Raw genomic sequence first — 19,931 nt, 5'->3', positions numbered from 1 at the left:
TTTTTTTTTTTTTTTTCACTTTTTATGAAACTAACTAGTTTGACCCCATTTGTTTTGGCATCAAAAAGACATAGCTATATTGTGACTCAGAGTCTAGTACTGTCCTTATTTAAGGACATGAAATGTTATCTCAAGGGAACACTTTTGGAGTCTCTAAATGTCTTGGGTAATAAGTGAAACTTTTAGTCCACGACCAAATATTCCACTTACCCACCCAAATTGTTGTGGTCTTAGATTAGGATCCTGTGTGTGTGCATTCCTAAAATTATAACAGGACTCTTGGATTTTGGTTCCCATAGAACAACTCCTTTATCCAACCTCACCCATTACCAGCAATAATGAAGGACACACTTAGGCCTATTACATATTTCTGCAAACATTATCCAGGCTTTTCCAAAGGTCCTATCTCATAGTAAGTCCCTCTTTAGTTAGTTAGTTAGTTAGTTAGTTAGTTAGTTAGTTAGTTAGTTAGTTTTTGCTACAGACATGTGCACTTACCAGAGAGAGAAAGATAAAGAGAGAAGTCACCCTCAAGGGGGGATGGCCATTCTGCAATCCGTTCTCCTCCATTCTCCCCCATTCTCCTCTCGGGATTTTGAGCATGCCATGTATACGCATCCAGCATATTTTCCAAATCACTAGGTCTAGGAATCGAACCACAGGGTTGGCTATGTGAAATACTGCCACCTTAACCATTATACCACCTGGCTAACCCAGTCTCCCTTATGTTTTAAGTTATGGTATCAAACTCACAATTTTCCTACCGTTTCTACCCTGTACCTTCTGATAAAGGTAGATACAACTTTCCAAATGGATGCAGTTTAGGAAGTAATGAGTAATAACTTCATTTTTACTAAATGAAATACCTGTAAAACATATATTCTCCACATTTTGTTTATTTTTTTACAATCACTGTATATCATTACAGCATACTAAATGATTTTTCCCAGCATGAGTACACTGTATATTAGTCCAGTCAAAGATACTACCATGCACACACTGTCATCATCAGATCATTTTCCATTTTTGTGCCCATTAAATGTTTTGCTTCTTTCTTTTTATGCTTAATTCCCTCCCTCTCTACCCTCCCTTATTTCCCCACCTCCTTCCATAGTCTCTAGTATCTTCAGTTGCTTTCTATGCTTTTATACCTTCCAGTCTTTCAGTTTCTGCCCTAGAGTACAGACTTTCAGTCTATATGGAGTGGGGATGCACAATGCCTCTCTTTCATAGTCTGGCTTGCTTGCTTAGCAATGAATCCTCCATGTTCATCCATTTTCTATCAGATAACAAAGTTTCATTGTTTTTTTATGGCTGAGTAGTATTTTGTAGTGTATATGTACTACACTTTTCATACCATTCATCTGTTTGTGGGTATTCGGGTTGGTTCTATGTCTTAGCAATTGCGAATAATGTTGCAGTGTTCACAGATGTGCAAGTGTTTTTCTGACTGAGTATATTTCTACCCTTTGGGTGAAAACCCAGGAGTGGAATTGTTGGATCATATGGTAGTTCTATTTGTAAGTCTTTGAGGAACCTCCAAATTGTTCTCCACAGTGGATGTGGTAATTTACATTCTCACTAACAGTATAGGACAGTTCCCTTTTTACCACAGCCTCTCTAGCACTTACCATTCTTTATTTTCTTAAATCTTGGCCATTTTGACTGGGGTTAGGTGGTATTTCAATGTGGTTTTGCTTTACATCTCCCTTATGATAAGGGATGTTGGGCATTTTTTCATATGCTTTTTGGCCATTCATGTTTCTTCCTTAAAGTGTTGTCCGTTCAGCTCATTTGCTCATCTTTTAGTTGGGTTAATCTTTTTTTTTTCTTTCAGGTAAGCTATTCGAGTTCCCTGTATATTTTGGTTATCAGTCCCTTATCTGAGTTATAGTTTGAAAATACGTTCTCTCATTCCAAGGCTTGTTAATTCACTCATTATTGTTTCTTTCATTGTAGAGAAACATTTTAACCTGATATAATCCTATTTGTCTATTTTTGGGATTATTGCTCATACTTTGGGGGTCTTTTCCATATTTTAAATAGGTTTTACGTCCTGATCTGGCCATGTACCCAATACATTATTAGTAATTGGTAGGTAGCCTCTTTCTTCCTACCCTCTTGTTAAACACAACCAAGTCTTCAGATAGAGAATGTGAACTGACTCATAACTTCAGACTGGAAACAGTCAAGTGTCTGAACTGGTATTCAATGGAACTGCTCTTAGCAGTCTAATTACCTTAAAGCACCCTTTTTAAAACATACAAAACCACTATCTGGCCAATTTAGGTTAATTTAACCTTGCAAAAATGTTAGCTTCTACAATTTAAATTTGATTTTCTTGGAATTATCTTCAGGACTAAATCTTCAAATCATCTCTGTTCCAAACTGAATTATAAGTTATAGCTTTAGTCTGAACTTATTGTTTTCTGCAGCAGTTAAAGAATTCAAAATTAATAATTGACTGGTATTCTAAAAGATTGTGCAGATTTTAAAAAAATGCATTTAGGGGACTGGCAGTTGACATGGTGGTTAAGACGCTGGACACTCCCACATGGCCAACCACGGTTCGAGTCCCGGACATGGTGGCTTGCATTCTCACTTTCCCTCTGGGCAGATTAAAATGAATGAATGAATAAATAAAATTAAATAAATAATTCTTTTTTTGAGAGAGAGAGACTTTTGCTATAGGGCGCGTACGCTCGCCAGACAGACAGAGAGAGACAGAGAGCCAGAAAGCGAAAAATCACCCCCCGGGGGGATGGTCACGCCGCAATCCCTTCTCCTCCATTCTCCGCTCGGGATCTTGGGCACGCACGCACGCACACCCGGCGTGAGTTTTAAGCCACTGGGTCCGGGACACGAACCGCGGTCGACTACGTGGGAGTCCAGCGACATAGCCATTACGCTAACTGCTGGTTCCCAATAATTCTTTATAAAAAGTATTTAGAAAACCAAGATAGATTTTTATTTAAGTTCAAATCCAGAATTGGGGTTACTCTATAAGACCACCAGTCTGATCTCTTCAAAAGGTCTGTTATAGCTCAGCCATTGTGATGCAGTCCATAAAAGTTAAGAGTTTTGAAAAAAGAGGAAAGAGTCTGTTTCAAAGGAGATAGAAGACAGTACATTTTGTGCCAGCCAGGTGGAGTGGCGGTTAAGGCAACTGGATCCCACATGGCTGAGTGTGCAGTTTGAGTTATAGAGCCAGTGGCTTGAAAAACATTCTGGGCATGTGTGTGTGTGTGCTCTTGTCCAAAAATCTCGAAAGGAGAATGGAAGGGAAGAAATTGTGGCATGGTCATTTCATCTGGGAGATGTTTTTTCTCTCTCTCTCTTAGACATGTTCATGCTCCCTATAGCAAATTGCAAAAAGAAAATACATCCTTTTTTAAAAATATTATTATTTAATTTAAGTATTATTTTTATTTGCTATACGGCATGCATGCTCACCAGAGAGTGAGCAAGACAGAGAAAGCAAGCTGCCACATCCAGGACTCAAACCATGGTCAAACACGTGGGACTCCAGCGCCTTACCCACCGCACCAAATGCTGGCCCAAAAATACATCTCTTCAAACACATGATCTTCAATATTTCGTAGTTCTAGGGAATATCAGTGGGATACAGTTTGAGACAGTTCGAGAAATTTGAGTATGACCTGGTTTTTTGTTGTTTTAGGTTTTTGATTTTCTAGAGAGGTTTTTGCTATAGAGCGTGTGTGCTCGGCAGAAAGAAAGAGAGACAGAGAAACAGAAAGCAAGAAATCACCCCCAGGGGGATGGCCACGCCACAATTCCTTCTCCTCCATTCTCCTCTCGGGATTTTGGGCACGCATGCACACATGCCTGGAGTGAGTTTAAGCCACCGGGTCCGGGACTTGAACCACGGTTGACTACATGGGAGTCCAGCGACATAGCCATTACTCCAACTGCTGGTCTCTGAACTGGTTTTTTTAAACAATAATATTGTGTTATGATAATAGTATTTTGGTAATATAGAAGTTTACTGTTTGGGATTATTGTCTGGGTGTCTCCACTTTCATATTTGGGAGTAAAGTTTCCTGATTTATTGATGTCTAATTTATTTCAAAATGATCTAACATATATGCAGATGAAATATGGCAAAATATTAAACACTTAAATCTCAATGATGGATTTGGGAGTATCCATGGCACTATTTTTTCTCTTTTCTAAATGTTTGAAATTGTTCGTGATCTTATGAGCAGTGAGACTAATGAAAGTGTCATCTCAGGAAGAGAAATATCCAAGGGCACAATGGGTCTTCCTGAGCCTGTGTGGTGGTTTGGAGAAGGCTTTGCTGGACAAGAGCCATGCAGGTGGTAGGTGGAACCCACAAAGAGGCAGAATTCACCTGCCCAACCCTCCTGATGACCACAGCAGGCCTCAGCAGGCCACACAGAGATATTTTCCTAGGCTCCCCTTTAAATGGTTCATAGTAGCCATGGGAGAGGGCTTTCCACTGTTATGCAGAGTACCACAGGCTCCCCTTGACAGCCAGGAGCTCAAGTCACCTTGGCTGTCTTGAGTCCATTGGAAAACAAGTGAGGCTGGATAGTTTTACAGTAAAAACTCTGTGTTGGATATTTGCTCTCAGTGTCTTGGGACTATGAACTATAACAACCCAAATAAATGACCACTCCCTTAAAATGTATTACTCATTGGAGAACGTGTCTTAAAACTAATCTATCTTGCTAAGCCAGGATGGAATTTGTTCAACTCATATTTGATTTTTTGTTGTAATTTTTGCATTTTTATTTACAAAGTCTCCAAACTTCTAACAAAGCTATTTTGAAGCAGTTTGTTTTAGACAGAATAGGAAAGAATGGAGCAGAACTCTGGTTTGTCCTTTCTTTCTCTCATAAACATTAGTGACTACCTCAACCCTATTTTTCTGTTAGAGTTAACGTTCTTTGGTGAACAACCAGGAGAGCCATAAGCAAGTTAATGTGGTAATGAGTCTTCATTTGGGGATTCATGGGGTGAGGACGGGGAGTGAGAGTGGTCAGAGGTTGTTTGTAGAGGAGAGAATTCAGCAGCTCTTTATATAGTATAGAGAATAAGAGAAGGCACAGGGGCCATATTTTCTGAGCTGCTTGGAGACCAAGGGGCAAGATAGATTTTGCTGGTACTGAGTGTCACATGACATTAAGCCATTCAGAAGTACAAATTATTCCTCAAAATATGCATACCTGAAGACTCTGGATAGAAAACTGCTTCTGTTACAAAGCTGTCTTCCTCTACTACCAGTCTCTTCCTGGGTCTAAAGACAGTCTTCTCAGATTTAGCAAGAAACAGGCACACTTAGCTGTGCTTTGCAAGTGCCTTATAAATCTTGGAATACCACTATCAGGTAATTTTCAGATGAAAACTTTATTGCTCTGATTTCCATTTGGTTACTTTTCCCAATCTCCTACTGACTCATTTTCTACATTTAAGACACCAGGGAAGCAAGCTGGGAGATGATGCCCTGTATAGACAAAGCAAAGGCCTCTTGGGTTCTTTGCCAAATTGCTGTTTAGCTTCAGAGGGTACTGGGGTTTTGCTTTAGCCCTGGGTAAGCACGAAATCTCAGAGGCCTGATGGGCTTAGTGAGGTCTCTTTCATTAAGACCAAAGGGAAGAATGTAGTCTTTCTCACTGCCTGTTACCCATGGACATATGAAATCTGTCTCCCTAGGCATTTCAGTTCACTATGTTTCAGCAGCCGTAATTTTCTCTGTTTATATATCAAATTTAGTTTGCCACAAGAAGTGACACAAGTACCTTTTGTGTTTAATCTCTCTTTAAGTTTCTCTAAATAATAAAGTGTCATATGACCAGTGGAATTTGCACTAAATAGGTACAAGTCTATTTTACAGGTTAACCTTACATTTCTCTTACAGATCCCATGAGGCCAGGGACATGAAAATGCTAGTTTGGGAATGATTCTTTTAGCATAATTCTACTATAGAAGTAAGAGGTATAGAGCTCAAGGTTTCAATAAACTCAGTTCTCCTAGCATCTTCAGTAATAAATCAGGTGGAGGGACCAGCAGATGGATAATAGTTATGTCACTGGACTCCAATGTGGCCAACTGCTGTTTGACTCCTGGATCCAGCAACTTAAAACTCATGCTGGGCGATGTGTATGTGTGTCCAAGATCCTGAGAGGAGAATGGAGGAGAAGGTATTGAGACATGGCCTTCCCCCACTGGGGAGTGGGAGAGGGGGTGATTTCTTGCTTTCTGTCTCTCTGGCAAGTGCATGCACCCTATAGCAGAAATCTCTTAAAAAAAAAAAAAAAATCATCTGGAATTGGCCAAATACTACCTTCTTTTTCTTTAGGGAAAAGTATCTTATTGAGACCTAATTGTTTAGCAGACCAAATAGCTATTACTTTAGTTATCACTTAGCTAGTATCTCCAGATACCAAGCTTCTTCAACTCAGCTGTAGTTTTCATAGTCACCTTCAGATTTACCCTCTTGCTGATAATAACATTTATTGCTGGAGATTTTGCATAGGAAGAAGATTTTTGAAATTTTGATTATACCATCTAAATCTTAATCACCTAGAGCTGTAGACCAGCAAAAACCGAATGACTCTGATATTGCAAATTTGTTGTTGTTGTTCAGTCCTTTGAAAGACTTGCATTATACATTATTACTTGAAAATTCACATTTAAATTTTGCTATATGTGTTGTGAGACCCAAATTGTTAAGGACTCCTGTCTTACAACTTCCTCCTCCCTCAACAGTAGGACAAATGAACAGATGTAGAAGTGACTTCCAGTCTCTTGGAGACCCAAGGAATGAAATACTTGTTTTAAAGCACCTGGAGTAATACCAGCCGTGTTCATATTTTGTTTGTCATTTTAAGCAGATAAAAGCCGCATGATCAAAATGCAACCCATTTTCAAGTGTGTTGGGCAAAACATATTTCATCTCAGTAAATCTGCAGATTATCCTTTCATAAATATCACCATTACTTTGTAATCTGCATGACGAAAGCAGTTATGCCATCAGAACCATAGCTTGTTTAGACAGTATCAAGCCTGTCATCACTGATGTCCTGGATTCTTCCATAGGGGTGTTGGAAGGATACTGAATATAAATAAGTAAAAATTCCTTTAATTGTGTTCTTTACATGAGTTATTTTAGAATATTAATAGCCATAGACTTTGGAGAGTCTGTGGCCCTGAGGATTGCTTCTTTCAACCCTTGACTGTTCCAACTTCATGGATGAAATAATGTCTTAGAGAATTAGCAGTTTTTTGAGGTTGTCTCAGAACCTGTGAACCCTCACTCCTTTCTGGTGGGTTTTAAGTTCAGATTTTTGCACCAAATACTTGACTGTATTAACTGAGAATAGTTTTGCTTGATCTTGTCAGGGAAACCAGCAACAGTAGTTTATACCTGGAAGTACATGTATGGTCTAATGATGTCCTCTTTTGCTTCACAGGGTTTGGCTTTCAAATCACAGCCTATTTTCTCAAGAGAGGCATACGCCTTCGCTGCGTCAAGGGTTCTCAGAATGCTGGTAAGGATATCTGTTTTCTTGGGTCATCAAGAATTTCATAACATCAGCTTGCCCTAGAGAAGGGATGAATATTAAGATGAGAGACTCCTACTAGCTTAATTCCCTACATGTCACTGTTTCCAAACATTTGTGATTTTTTTTTCCAACTTAAACTGTGTTTATTGCCTCTCTGAGAACAATGAGGTGGCCCATACTGCATTTTACCTTCCTGGTGCATCACAGCACTTTAAGTTTCCAGAGTGACTAGTCACATGGTCGAATGATGAATCTCTTTATTTTTGTCTGTGCACACCAGAGCCCTGGGCTATGGAGCAAGTGTGTACACAAGAAAATGCTTTCCCACCCCTGAGACACCAGAGCCTTCCCTAGTTATTAGCAAGGCCCATTCCCCCTACTCCCTTCCTGAGTCAAGATGTCCTCTGAAGAAATGATGTCAGAATTGTCCATCCAACAACAACAAAATGAGAAGTTAATGACTATTCTCTGAGTTGATCTGAGCATTGGAAAGAAAAATTAGCTCAGCTTCCTCAGATGATTTCAGTATGTAAGATATGAAATAGGGACTTTAAAAATTAAGCATATGGAGATTTGCTCTTGGACTCTTCATGATCATCTGTACTTTCATAACTCTTAAAGAGTATTTGTTGCTCAGGGACCAGCAGATGGTCTAATAACTATGTCACTGGACTCCCAGGTGGTCAACCACGGTTCGAGTCCCATACCTGGTGGCTTAAACTCACACCGGCACATGTGTATATGCATGTCCAAGATCCTGAGAGGAGGATGGAGAAGAAGGGATGATTGTGGCATGGCCATCCTCCCAGGGGATGATGTCTCACTTTCTGTCTCTCTCTGTTTTTCTGGCAAGCACATGGACCCTGTAGCAAAAACCTCCAAAAAAAAAAAAAGGAAAGAAAGAAAGAAAGGAAAAAGTATTTGTTTGTTGCCTAAATACATTACTCTCGGTTTTTTTTGTTTGGTGTTTTTTGTTTTTTTGGGTTTTTTTTGAGAAAGAGAGAGAGATTTTTGCTAGAGGGTGCGTGCATTTGCTAGAGAGACAGAAAGTGAGAAAGCACCCTCCAGGGTGGTTGACCATACCATACCTCCTTCTCCTCCAGTCTCCAGTCTCCTCTCAGGATTTTGGGCTTGCACGCACATGCGCCCAGAGTAAGGTTCAAGCCACCTAGTCCAGGACTCTCTTAATGGGGCCTTCCACTTTTGTTCAACTATCTTAGTAAAATAAGTCATTTAACTTTGTATTGTTAAAATACAGCCTCACTACCTTTGATGGTAAAAACTGTCCTTACCTAAACCTTTATTTTATTTAATTATCAAAATAATGCAATATTACTATTTTATAATGACTTCAGTTATGACCTAAACAGGGTAAAGAAGTGCAGAGATTGCTTTCTATTAATGCAGTATCTGACACAAAATGTTTAAAATTTGCCATTCTAACATTCTTGTCCTGAAGGAATTAGTCTCAAAATGTTAAGAGAAAGAAACGAAGCATCTGCCCATATGACTAGATATAAAACCCAATCAAGGCAGAAAATTCCCTTCCCAAGGTAATGTAAGCAAGAGATTAGTGGCGTTTGTCCAGCTGATTAATCCACATTTGATATAACCAATGAGATAAATCAGTGGCCCCAGCCACATTTGATAGAGCCAATGAGATGAGAATAATCAGTGGGCCCAGCCAATGATCATCCCACACAGCCTAGGTTAAAAATTATAAATCTGGCAGAATGCAACTGCTGGGACCTTTAGAGCCACTCTTTCTCTGTCCACTCAGGCTGCTCCTACCTTTTATGAATGTACTTTTACTTTCACTTAATAAACTACCTTCTTACCAAAAAGAAAGGAAGGAAGGAAGAAAGAAATACAAAACAGGATAGAAATGATAATTTTGAAATCTAACTCTTACCCAATAAAGAACTGTTGTATTTTGATGGAAAGAAGGATGAACAAACAGCAAATTCTGCAGCTCAATTTCCTCTTCCGTAAAGTGGGTCACATATTGATACTTACCCCTAATATATGTATTTTTTTTTTTGGAAGAGGTTTTTGCTATAGGGCACGTGCGCTCACCAGAAAGACTGAGAGAGACAGAGAGAGAGAAAGCGAGAAATCACCCCCCAGGGGGGATGGCCATGCCACAATCCCTTCCCCTCCATTCTCCTCTTGGGATCTTGGGCACACACGTACATGCACCCAGCGTGAGTTTAAGCCACTGGGTCTGGGGAGACTCGAACCGTGGTCCAGCAACATAGCCATTATTCTAACTGCTGGTCCCTACCCCTAATCTTAATAAAATACTCTAAGAACAAATAAGTAAATATTAGCTGTGTTGATAATTTAGCTATTTTGGCTTTTCTAAGTTCTTCCCTAGCCACCAAGCCAGATATGATAGTCCTGTGGGGTCAGAATCTATACATATCCAGTCCCCTACCTAAATGGGGCTTTCTATATGAAGAGGATGAGGTTGATGTTAGACCAGAACAACAGCTTTGACCCCAGTTGTGGTGAGCTTGTGTCACAACATGTGTTGGGTACAGGGGAGCCACAACAGGCCTTTAAGTAGAAGAAGACTTGATGTTTAGAACTGTTAACCTGCTGTGCTGAGTAGGATGAATTGGAATATGAAGAGTGACCACCAAGAAGACAGCAGTGGTCCAGGGGGTGAGAAGAGTATTACTGAAACATCAACGCATTAGGCCTTTTGGTATAATTTAACATACCCAGGTAATGTAAGGTGTTGACAGTATCAGTTGTATGTCTGCGGGACCAGCAGTTGGTGTAATGGCTATCTCGCTGGACTCCCATGTAGTCAACCATGGTTTGCGTCCTAGACCCAGTGGTTTAAACTCACATTGGGTGCATGTGCGTACATGTCCCAAGATCCTGAGAAGAGAATGGAGGAGAAGGGATTGCGGCATGGCCATGTCCCCTGGGGGATGATCTCTCGCTTTCTGTCTCTCTGTCTCTGTCTTTCTGGTGAGTGCATGTGCCCTACAGCAAAAACCTCCCCCCCCCAAAAAAAAAGAATTGTGTGTCTACATAATTTACTCCTCTGTGCTTGACTTCCAGGTCTTCCAGATTGAGATAAGATTATTTAAACAGCGTCCTTACATGAATGTGTGTAAAGGGCTTTCACTTACCAGATTGATAACATTTATCTTTAAAAAAAAAAAAATCACATCTTACAGAGAAGTTTTCTCTTTTAGAAAAAATGATTTTATCATAAATATGATACACGTGTATTATATAAAAGTGTAAACAATAAAAATCAAGAAGGAAATTGAAGCACCTCCTTACCCACCAAGAATGTACACTGTTAGCATCAGCCACACACTACTCTAGATGTCATTCCAAAGTTGAGGCTAGTGAATGGATGGATGTTCAGACAGATGAGAGGAGGAGAGATGCAAATGGTATTACCATTTCATGTTCCTTTCATTGACTGTTGATGAGTTCAGTATTCTAATTCATTCCATCTCCTCCACCTGAAAGTGCATGGTTTTGCTTTAACAGACTGTAATAACTATGGTGTAGTCATATCATCTTTACTCTTGCATCTTATTTAAGCATGTCCTTTAAAATTTCATCATTAATTGCTAAGTGAAGCTTCTGTTTTCACAGGCTGATTTTTTTTTAAGTGGGTTTTTTTCCTTCTAGTGTAGGGGACTTCTTTAAGGTCATCTGACCAAGGAGATGCTAAGTAAACTAGTAAAAATGTTAATGGGTCACATTTTTAGATGTGATCTATATAAGTACAGATTCCTGTTCTTCTATAATCTGTGCACTCATTAGAAAGCATTGGTCCTATTTCCCCAGTATGAATTCTAAATAGAAAATAGCAAACTGACACAGAGGGAAGGCAGCCGGCCCTGCCTGGGGGTTTCATATGGTCTAATGGTTCTGGGGCTCAGGTGGACCAATTTGCAGCCTCCTCAACTCTCCCTAGAGCTTTGTGCTCTCCCTGCACTATTGATGGCAAACTGAAAGGGGGAGAGGGGAGAAGAGACATGTGTCTCATATATATACACATATTGCAATAACTTAGAGCAACAAAAAAACCTGAGACCAAGCCTGTCTGTGTTCATAGTTTTTTGATGCCTTTAGTAACTTGCTGTTTTTCGCTTTTTACAGAACTCTGTGTATTCCCTGACAGATTTGTGGTCTGTGTACGTCAACTTGCAATCAGTCATGATCTCATTGCAAGACAGAATAAAGAACCGGTATGTACGAAAAATCTCTATAAACAAATTTGCTTAAATTCTGAGTTACTGTAAAAAATCAGAAGAAAGAGTTGTGTTCTGTTGTCATACTGCTGTTGAGTATTCAGTGCCTATTTTAAGGGACCAAAAGTGTCCTACTGTTTTGCATGGTAATATTGTTATATTCATACTATGTTTTGTTTTGTTTTTTCATGAAGACCCCTTGAGTATTTAGTTTGATCATCAATATCTTTTTTATTTTAAATGAGAAAGCAATACATCACAAAAACTGTGGTACTTAAATAAAATGAAACAAAGTCTTTAAATGAAATGAAGCAAAATCCACATGTTTCCACTGGAAGCTTTCATTGGGGTCAGTGGCTTTTGAATTTTATTCCACGGTGAATCACTGACATTTTCATGAGAACCAGTACTTTTCCCCAGTGTATTATTTCATAGCTGATAGAGTTCATTCTCTCTCTCACTCGCTCACTTTCTCTCATTTCTCATGCTAAGTCTCGAGCTCCATCAGGGCCTGTTTCTGTTTCCCTGGAGTTCTCAATTCACACAAACAGATATAGAAAACTTGCTCAGAACTTAGCTTTGTCTTTTAAGCTTAACGTGTATGTGTGAGAGAGACTCCTTGTGGTGCCTATATGTGGTTTGCTGTAATTACAGTCCAATCTACCTACCTTTACCACTGCTTAACCCCCCTATTTTAATATTTTTGGACATATGATTTGAAACTTTAGCAAACAGAAAAAAAAAAATAATAATTCTCGCAGACATTAACCCAGCCATGAAGAATGACATGATTATTATGCTTCTAAGATAATTTATGGGAATATTAGATTACCCCTGATGTTTATTATTTTTCAATCTATATGAAATTTGAAATTTGGCCCACATAGCCTGAAATGAGCTCCTTATCTCATCTTAAATAAATACATAAGAAGAGTGTTTCAGAGGCTGTAAGGGTGAATAGAGATCCAGGAAAAGTAAAGAGCAGAGAACTCGTATTTAAATTTAGATGCTTTTGTTTGGAGCAGACTATCCCTTTGAAAAAGCCATTTTAACTCTTATTATTCCTCTTTATCCCTAAATAAAACTATCAGTATATACAATAAATGAAATAAATGATACAAATTTGGTAAAAAAGTTATTAAAAATTTATCCTTTAAAATACTCCTAGGATGTTGCGTTATCTTAGTAAATTAATAAATGCTAAAGTAGTACTATTGGCATAAGCCTATAATATAATATAGCTTAAATGAGTCTCACAGCAAGGAAGAAATCGATCTATGGTTTAAGGAAACAACAATTAACTGTACCACAAAGTATTATTGCTTTCAGATGGAATACAGGAGAAATTAGATCTTATATCTGATCTGTAATATTAATACTTAGTATCTTAAATTATTAAGGGGGAATTAAAACATCTCAATACAAATGAAATATTATCCCCCTTAGGGGCCCTGGTGTTTATACAGATGTAAGTTTTCTATAGCTGCTGTCATATAAATCCTATAATCTGGAGGGCTTCCTAAATGTTAAAAATTTTCTTTCCAAAAAGTTGACTAGTCTGAGCCTTTTATATAAGTCACTTGTTTCCTTACCTTTTTTTTTTTTTTTTAAGTTTCTTGAAAGATAATCAAACCCCTACCTAACCAGTTCTTGACCATGCTATAGCCCTCCCCTCAGCCTTCTAGCCAGCCAGAATCCCAGTACAATCTGCATGTTTGGGTCCACCTGGGACCAGACCCTGGGTCTTCCCTTATGTCTCTAGTACTGCTCAGTGGCACCCAGCTGACTGACCCACATGGCAGGGCCAGTTTCCTTATCTTTAAAATGTTCTGATGTCTAGTGATAATACCATCAGAGTATGCCATCTTAGCTCATAAGAAAAATGTCAGTTGGGTCAGCCTGTTGGCCTGGTGCTTGGGGCAGCTGGATCCCACATGGCCAACTATGCAGTTCAAATCCTAAATCGGGTAACTTAAAAATCACACCAGGCATGTGTGCAGGCATGCCCCTAATCCTGTTAGGATGGAGAAATGGAAGAATAAGGATTGCAGGGTGGCCATAACTTATTGAGCAGTGCTTGCACATTCTTCACCCTCCTCTCTCTCTGGCAAGGGCATGTACCCTGTGGCAATTAAGGGGAAAAAAAGAAAAATGCCATTTACATCCAGAGGCTTTCATTGTTCTGAGTAGTTCTCTTCAGTTGTGGTCAGTCTCCATCTCTTTAGTCACACTTTTTTCCCTACCCCTTACTGCCCCTTCAAATACACACTTTCCCAGCCATGCACACAGACTGCTAAAGCCCCACACGACTAACAGCTTCATTGCTGGTCGCTGCCCTGTGCCCTTCTGCTTAGCCAGCTCACCTGTGCACCACCCTCTTCCCAGGCCTCCAGCCCACCACTTCCTCAGGTTTGTGGTCACTAGAAGCAATAAAAAAAAAAAAAAAAAAAAAATCCAGGCAAGTAAAGGACCCTCTCCTGCAAATTACCATCAAACCAACTACACCATACTTCCACCAGAAGTGTCTTTAAGCTTAATCCTCATTGATATTTGACCTCTGCAGAGCTTGCCTGCCTCAGCTATTTAAGGATCAATAAACAATCTTTCTCTCCCAGAACTGCCTTCTGTCAAGAGAGAGACAAAGACAAGGCATTTTTACTCCTTGCTATGTTCATCAAATGCCCAAAGCCAGTGAGGTCAGGCTCCCATGAGTATTCCTTGAACTTCCTTCAAGCCTTACATTCTTTTATCAGTTTACATAGATATACGCCAAAGGGCAGGATCCATCTCATTTTCTCTTGGTAGTTATTCTCAAGAAATGTCTACTAGACAAGGACTGGAAAACTGACTCCCAGCATAGCTGTATAGGAGAGATTTCATTGGTAATAGACTTCAGTTATTTTCCTATTAGCACTTACTCCACTCTTTTATGACCACCAAAGTGATGTGGGAGTGAGCTGGTACCTGAGCCACAGCCACTGGTGCTGTAGCTGTGAGGAGCGTGGAGTCCTTTTCCTTCATTTTTTGTTTTGTTTTGTTTTTGTTTTTCCCCTTTTGGATCCTCAGTGTCTAAGTGACAGTTTGTTGGGAGCGTCTATTCAAAACTGCTCTGCCAAAGGTTTCTTTCAGCCTGTAGACAAGGAAGCCAGCTGCACTTAGCTCCTCAGTTCTGAAAGGTGGCCGCACAAAAGAATCGCTGTTCCAGATCAGGCAGCACAAAGGGAGCAGGTCCCCTCCTCTGCGGGATGGAGTGAGTGCAGCCATGCTGCCCCCAGCCCCACAGCACCAGGGAGGTCTATTCCCTGTTTGTCCCTGGCCTCTTTGCTCCTACCCACTCCGGGATGTTGGTGCAGGGGAGCTACTCCATGTTGCAATAGCGCTGCACAGAGTGCCCGTGTGCTAGGGATGTGGGAATTGTGATGTGTACTTTGGGCAGAAAGGGCATTATTATGAAATGAGTCATTGTATTTTTCTTACCAGAGTTTCTCATAAGAAATCTCAAAGCTTTTATAGCCTCAGTTTTTGACCTATTGCTAGATATGGAGCTGGGGAGTCTTTTTGAGAGTTTTTACCTTTAGTTCTTTCTTTTCCCCCTCTTGCCTTTTTCGTTTTTCTTCTTAGAAATGTGAAGAACATAAAGTAAATGTTTATTATATTCAATTACATTCCATCCCAACAATATTTTCTTATTTACACAGCCAGGTCCCTGTGTAGAGATTGTTTTCTTTCTCAGATGCAATGCCCTGGAGCCTTTGGGACACTTAACATTATTTATTATTTCTCTTATTTTTTATTAAGTTGCATAAATAATCATAGAATTCTGTACGTATCTGGGATATTTCAGGGTCAGCACAAAGCTCCTATCACATCATGTGTTGGTTACAGCCACTCCTTCTAGTCTCCAGAGACACCCTATCCATCTGTTCTTGCCATCACATTTTAACGTAATTTGCTGAGTGCTGGCTTAGAGCCAGAAACTAGTAGGCACAGGGGAATCAAAGAAAAATAAGAAAGTACTTGTACCCTCAAGGAGCCTACAGTCTAGAAGATTCAGGCTGTGGATGAGTATCCTAGTGACCTAACATGTAATCCAAATAGAACCTCATGGGGCCAGATGGTGACGTGGGGGTAAAATACAACACTCTGCTAGGCTGACCCACTTTGGAAGGTTCTGGGTTCACATCCAGAGACCTCCCTGAGTATCCTAAGCATGTGCATACGCATACCCAGGGCTGACCAAAGCTAGGAGTGGATCGTGGTGTAAGGACTCAGTTGGGAGTGTTGCCTCTCTCTCTCTATCTCTCTCTCTCTCTCTCTCTCTCATTCACTTACTCAATCATGGGAGAAATAAATGAATAAACTTCAGGGGAGAAAAACAGAGCCTTTATTTTTCTTAAAGATGTTTCCATTCTGCACCTATATCTCTCATGGTTTAGTTGCATCTTTTCTGTCATCCAAAAGGAAAGTCCAAAATTCTAGACTTACTTTCTTACTTTTAAACTTTAACTGTCCAAGTCTTTGATCCTTTTGGAAATTAAAAAATGACATGGAGTGCTACCACTGCTTACGAGTGGCTATATACATTAAGATGTTTGGGTTTGTTCTGTAGCTTCATTTCCAAGCTGTGAAAATAACTGTCAAGGTCCTCCAGATAGACCCAAGCCATCACAGCAATATTACTGAAGTAGGATTACCGGCATGTCCTGACAGGAGACAGTATTCAAGCACTAAATCGAGCAATTCTCTTAAGTCAGACCACTGTTTAGTGCTTAAAAAAATTCTCTTAGTTTATGACTATAAAATTGTAGTAAAAGGGTGTCTAAAGCAATTAACTATTCAATATGATATGGCTGGGTTATTTGTAGTGTGGCTATTGTATTCTAACCGCACCTAATCCATGCTCTATGGGTTTAGCCTTCCTCTCATTCAAGGGGGAGGGTAACAAATTATCTCAAAAATATAGTCTCATGTGGAATTTCTATCAGAGGAAGCAGATGAAAGTGTAGCTAAGTAAAAATTATAAAATTATTTTGTACAAAAGAGAACTTTACTGGTAGATCTAAAAATAATGATTAAAAAAACTTTAGGAGTAGAGCTCTATTTTATCTTAGGAAAGAAAAATAGAAATTATGAAGAAACATTTTAGGCCTCATGTTTTTAGAACAGAAGAAATAAACTACTTAACAAATTTGTGCACTAGCTTTCATATCCTGAAGACAACACTCTTTTATAAGAAAATTTTTGCATAAGCATAGATCTGCTCATTCAAGAAAATAATGTTTATGTTTAAAAAAATTAAGTAGTAGCTAATTCTGGTTTTTTCATGAGATATTATAGACTTTAAAAATCCATTCTTGTACTTTTTTATTGTATTTCCTGAACAGCATATAGGTGAATTACATAGAAGCCATTAACACTCAATCATGGGAGAAATAAATGAATAAACTTCAGGGGAGAAAAACAGAGCCTTTATTTTTCTTAAAGATGTTTCCATTCTGCACCTATATCTCTCATGGTTTAGTTGCATCTTTTCTGTCATCCAAAAGGAAAGTCCAAAATTCTAGACTTACTTTCTTACTTTTAAACTTTAACTGTCCAAGTCTTTGATCCTTTTGGAAATTAAAAAATGACATGGAGTGCTACCACTGCTTACGAGTGGCTATATACATTAAGATGTTTGGGTTTGTTCTGTAGCTTCATTTCCAAGCTGTGAAAATAACTGTCAAGGTCCTCCAGATAGACCCAAGCCATCACAGCAATATTACTGAAGTAGGATTACCGGCATGTCCTGACAGGAGACAGTATTCAAGCACTAAATCGAGCAATTCTCTTAAGTCAGACCACTGTTTAGTGCTTAAAAAAATTCTCTTAGTTTATGACTATAAAATTGTAGTAAAAGGGTGTCTAAAGCAATTAACTATTCAATATGATATGGCTGGGTTATTTGTAGTGTGGCTATTGTATTCTAACCGCACCTAATCCATGCTCTATGGGTTTAGCCTTCCTCTCATTCAAGGGGGAGGGTAACAAATTATCTCAAAAATATAGTCTCATGTGGAATTTCTATCAGAGGAAGCAGATGAAAGTGTAGCTAAGTAAAAATTATAAAATTATTTTGTACAAAAGAGAACTTTACTGGTAGATCTAAAAATAATGATTAAAAAAACTTTAGGAGTAGAGCTCTATTTTATCTTAGGAAAGAAAAATAGAAATTATGAAGAAACATTTTAGGCCTCATGTTTTTAGAACAGAAGAAATAAACTACTTAACAAATTTGTGCACTAGCTTTCATATCCTGAAGACAACACTCTTTTATAAGAAAATTTTTGCATAAGCATAGATCAGCTCATTCAAGAAAATAATGTTTATGTTTAAAAAAATTAAGTAGTAGCTAATTCTGGTTTTTTCATGAGATATTATAGACTTTAAAAATCCATTCTTGTACTTTTTTATTGTATTTCCTGAACAGCATATAGGTGAATTACATAGAAGCAAATAACAAGCAATTCCTGTAGCTCTAGAAAAAGTTCCTGAGGGGGAAGAAGCTATTCTGTTTTCATGTCACATTTTACACAATGTTCTGAACTTGAATTTCATTTCATCAAATACGTTTGTTTAGTAATACAAAAATTATACATACTCATCACACACAAAAAAATTAAATTCTGTTGTCTAATATTAATCTCTCTGTACTTCATACTTAATAACAGAGTTTGAACTAGGATCCTATCTGTGAATTATGTGTTTATGTCCACTGTCTTAATGTTTTTGTATTTCAGACTTATATATAGAAAGGAAAATATATATAGTAAGGAAAGTATTCGGTCATTGGAAAAGTTGTGATGGATTTTTGCATAGGAAAACATAGAAAAATATGTCATGACTTTTCTGATGACCCAGTAACTCTCAGTGAGTTTATCATGGACCTTACAGTTGTATGTCACTGCTGTCTGGTAGGAATCCACGTCCTCAGATTTATGTTTTCCATAGTAATCACTGCTTTTAATGATCTTGGTGTTATGATGTTATACTTTCTGTAACAGATAAGTACTTATATTTTCTTCTGATATTTTTATGGAATTTATTTTAGCTTATGATGTGACATTCTTTTTATTCTCTATATTGACCAGTATCATGCTAATTATGGTCTTCATGTTTAAGGGACAACCAAGCTCCATCTGCCTCTATGAATGGGGTCTCACTGTTGGGGTACATATGACAATGAGATGTTTCTAAGCACCAGGTTCTCCTTCTGCAGGATATCATGCAATGCCATGAAGATTTTGCTTCTCGCTTCATACTTTATTTGAATTGTGCCAGGCTGAGAAGATAGCTGTCAGGTCTCAGCAGATAGCCCCAGTGACACAGGCTAAGTCCCCACTGTAGCATCATCTAAGCAGAAGGATTACTAAAACATCCTAACAAGAGACAATAGTTATATTGAATATATCTCTTAAGTCAGATAGTTGTTTAGTGCTAAAGAATTCGCAGCATGGGGCCAGATGTCCGCGCAGCAGCAGCAGAATGTGTTGCTCGATGAGGTTGTGACCCACATAGGAACATCACCTTCTGTTCACATCCCGAGACTTCTCCGAGTTCATCTGGCACACATGTACCCATGATCCAGTCTATCTGATGCTGGGAGTGGGTTGCAGCATCAAGACTTTACTTGGTGTGCTGTCTCTGTTTCTGTCTGTCTCTCTCACTCATGAAATAAATAAACTTAAAAAATAAAAAAGAGACCAGCAGTTAGCATAATGGCTATGTCACTGGACTCCCATGTAGTCAACTGCGGTTTAAGTCCCGGACCCGGTGGCTTACAACTCACACCAGGCATATGTGTGTGCCCAAGAGGAGAATGGAGGAGAAGGGATTGCGGCTTGGCCATCCCCCCTGGGGGATGATTTCTCGCTGTCTGTCTCTCTGTCTCTCTTTGTCTTTCTGGCGAGCGCACACGCCCTATAGCAAAAACCTCTCCAAAAAAAAAAAAACAAGAACAATTCTTGGGCCAGCCCTGCATCCTGATGGTTAAGGGAGCCAGATCCCACATGGCTGAGTGCATGATTCATATCTTGGACTCAAAAGCTTGAAAAACATGCTGGGCACATGTACTCAAAACCCTAAGAGGGTAGAGAAATGGAGGAGAAGGGAT

At 39.0% G+C, this 19,931-nt stretch overlaps 1 protein-coding gene across 3 annotated transcripts in view; it reads left to right on the top strand.

The window, feature by feature from the left end:
• SLX4IP (SLX4 interacting protein) overlaps positions 1 to 19,931 on the top strand; it is a 227,267-nt gene that overhangs the window by 191,193 nt on the left and 16,143 nt on the right. For all 3 annotated transcript variants that reach the window (XM_027772825.1, XM_006150912.2, XM_027772826.1), the window contains 2 exons: positions 7,458 to 7,535; positions 11,688 to 11,776. In XM_027772825.1, coding sequence (XP_027628626.1) covers positions 7,458 to 7,535; positions 11,688 to 11,776 — 167 coding nt within the window. The remainder of the gene's footprint in view (positions 1 to 7,457; positions 7,536 to 11,687; positions 11,777 to 19,931) is intronic.

The sequence above is a fragment of the Tupaia chinensis genome, unplaced genomic scaffold (assembly GCF_000334495.1).
Source record: "Tupaia chinensis unplaced genomic scaffold, TupChi_1.0 Scaffold000305_1, whole genome shotgun sequence".
In the NCBI taxonomy this organism is placed as follows: domain Eukaryota; kingdom Metazoa; phylum Chordata; class Mammalia; order Scandentia; family Tupaiidae; genus Tupaia; species Tupaia belangeri.
This window is presented reverse-complemented; position numbering and strand designations above follow the sequence as displayed.